Source organism: Apaloderma vittatum, unplaced genomic scaffold (assembly GCF_000703405.1).
Source record: "Apaloderma vittatum isolate BGI_N311 unplaced genomic scaffold, ASM70340v1 scaffold34244, whole genome shotgun sequence".
NCBI lineage: Eukaryota > Metazoa > Chordata > Aves > Trogoniformes > Trogonidae > Apaloderma > Apaloderma vittatum.
In genome coordinates, this window is record NW_009712695.1 from 5,073 (window position 1) to 7,466 (window position 2,394).

The 2,394-nt window shown below is 58.4% G+C and overlaps 1 protein-coding gene across 1 annotated transcript in view; it reads left to right on the forward strand.

Annotated features, from left to right (window-relative positions):
• Positions 1–1,458, forward strand: part of NDST1 (N-deacetylase/N-sulfotransferase (heparan glucosaminyl) 1) — a gene marked incomplete at its 5' end in the record, with an annotated part of 6,102 nt that extends 4,644 nt beyond the window's left edge. The window contains 3 exons of the mRNA XM_009868090.1: positions 411–520; positions 1,122–1,224; positions 1,339–1,458. Of these exons, the coding sequence (XP_009866392.1) occupies positions 411–520; positions 1,122–1,224; positions 1,339–1,458 (333 nt within the window). The remainder of the gene's footprint in view (positions 1–410; positions 521–1,121; positions 1,225–1,338) is intronic.
• Positions 1,459–2,394: the final 936 nt, after the last annotated feature.

Sequence of the window (2,394 nt, forward strand, 5' to 3'; positions counted from 1 at the left end):
GGGGGCGGGATGCCCGCCCTGCTGTGACCTGCCCGGTGGACCGCTGCTGACGCCGTACGGGCTCAGTCCTTGAATGATTTTTCCACCATCATTTAACCTTATAGAGTCTATTAGTTGTCTGCTGCTGGCATAATTGCTGTAGTGCAGTCCTGGCTAGCGGTGGGGTGGGCAGCCCTGGGCCAAAGCTCTCATGTTGTCCTGGATGGATCCTGGCCCTGGCTTTTATTTGCGTTTAATTTTCCAACACACAACGTGAATGAACACCAGGGTGCAGTAGCATTCAAAAGGGGACACTGCGTGGGCAAATTTGGCTCCAAGATGGCAAAAAGTATGGCGAGGGTGGCATCATGCCCTGGGAGAGCAGGGCTGGGAGCTGGCAGCACCTCCCTGCCCTGCCTTGCTCCTTGCAGATCCTGGTCCTGGACGGCAAGCTGCTCCGAACAGAACCTGCCAAAGTGATGGAGACAGTCCAGAAATTCCTCGGTGTGACCAACTTCATCGATTATCACAAGACCCTGGCGTGAGTGCTTCCCCGAGCTTCTCCTTCCTCCGACCTGCTGTTGCTCTGGGTGCAGCGAGTTGTCCCTGGGGACACCCAGCAGTGGCCTGGGGAAGCCCCCAGCCCTCAGGGTCCCTGCAGAGATGGTTTTGATGAAACCAGGGTTTCCTCTGAGGCCAGCACAGCAGCTCCTTGTTGCTGCAACCTACACTGGCCATGTGGCACCGCTATGGGTGTCACCTTGCTCTGAGCGAGCGTTCTAGACATTAAAGCCCACCATGGGAAGTAGGAGCCTCCAGAGCTCCTAGAAAAAGAATAGTTTACCTCTGCGCAGAGCTCGCCTATGTATGTGGCTGCACCCGGGTGCTGTAGGGCCTTGAGGGCAGCCAGGGCAAAGGGTGCTGCAGAAAATAATAATCAAACCCATGTCCATCCCCATGCTCCCTCAGCAGGGTGACGTGGTGATGAATGAACCTTAACAAGCTGCTCCCTGTGTGGCTGCACGGGGCACCTGTTGTACCCGGGATTGCTAACGAGGTGTTAGCCAGGCTGCAGATTTTGGTCAAGCAGCCCTGTGCGGGGCTGGACAGCAGTGGGGTGAGGCAGAGCTCTCGCTTTACAGGTTCGATCCAAAGAAAGGGTTCTGGTGTCAGCTTCTGGACGGAGGGAAAACGAAGTGCTTGGGAAAGAGCAAAGGGAGGAAGTACCCCGAGATGGATTCGGATGTGAGTATGCAGAAAGCCCCCTCAGGTGGTCCCAAGCGGAGCTGGGGGGGTCGTGCTGTGCCAGTGGACTCGGGCCTGATCGCCCTGACCCTCCTCTCTGTTCTCCCTTTGCAGTCGCGCGCCTTCCTGCGGGACTATTACCGGGACCATAACATCGAGCTCTCCAAGCTCCTGTACAAAATGGGGCAGACGCTGCCCACCTGGCTGCGGGAGGAGCTGCAGAGCACCAGGTAGCTGCCGCCTGCTGCCCACCCAGCGATGCCTGAGCAGAGCCCACCCCTGCACCTGGCCGGACCTTCCTCAGCAAGACCCGGCCTCCGCCTTGGAGGGGACCCCCAGGAGTGGGAGGGACGCGCCGGAGGCTGCCCCAGCGGTGGCCTGACCCTGTGGTCCTCCGCTGCCACCTCCTGCCTACCCCACACCCATTTCTCTTTGGTTTTATTTTTTCTTTTTTAATTCTTGGGCCTGTCAGTGAGGTCCCTTCCTGCCCGGCTCTGACATGAGGGAGCGACACAAATTCTCCCCTTTCTTTGCCCAAAAGGGGCTCTGCCTCCCCTGGGCTTGAGAGCAGTGTCAGAGCCGGGTCACCTCCTGGTGTGAGGGCAGAGGAGCCTCTGTGGGCACGCTGGAGGTGACTTTGCTGAGCTGAAGCAGAGAAACGGAGCTGGTGGAGACCCAAAACACAGAGGAGTGCTGACCCGCTCCTGCCATCAGTCCCATGGCAGGAAACAGGAGAGTTCGCTCGATCCCCCGACACCCTGAAAAGCTGCAAAGGAGGCAGATTTTTAGAGGCAGATTTTTAAAGGCGAGCATGATTTCTTTTGTCATCTCCTTTCGTTTTCAACCTCCTTAACCTCTTGCTCACCCTCCGTGGGCAGCACGGTGGGACTGCGGTGGAGCGGGAGAATGGGCCAGTGTGCTGGCCGCGGGGGGTGTGCTGGCCCGAGCGCTCGCCCCGGCACGCGCCTGTCCCCCCCAAACCCCCCCTGCGATCTCCTACACACGTGGTGTTTCTGTGGTAAAGCCGAGCGGTGCCCGGCGTCCCCCGGCACGGAGGAGAGCCAGCCCTCGGGGACAGGGCGGACACTGGGATAACAGCAATCAGAAAGATGCTGAGAACTTCAAACCTCTTGAATATTAAAAGCGAAAGTATTTTAATAAGGGGGGGGG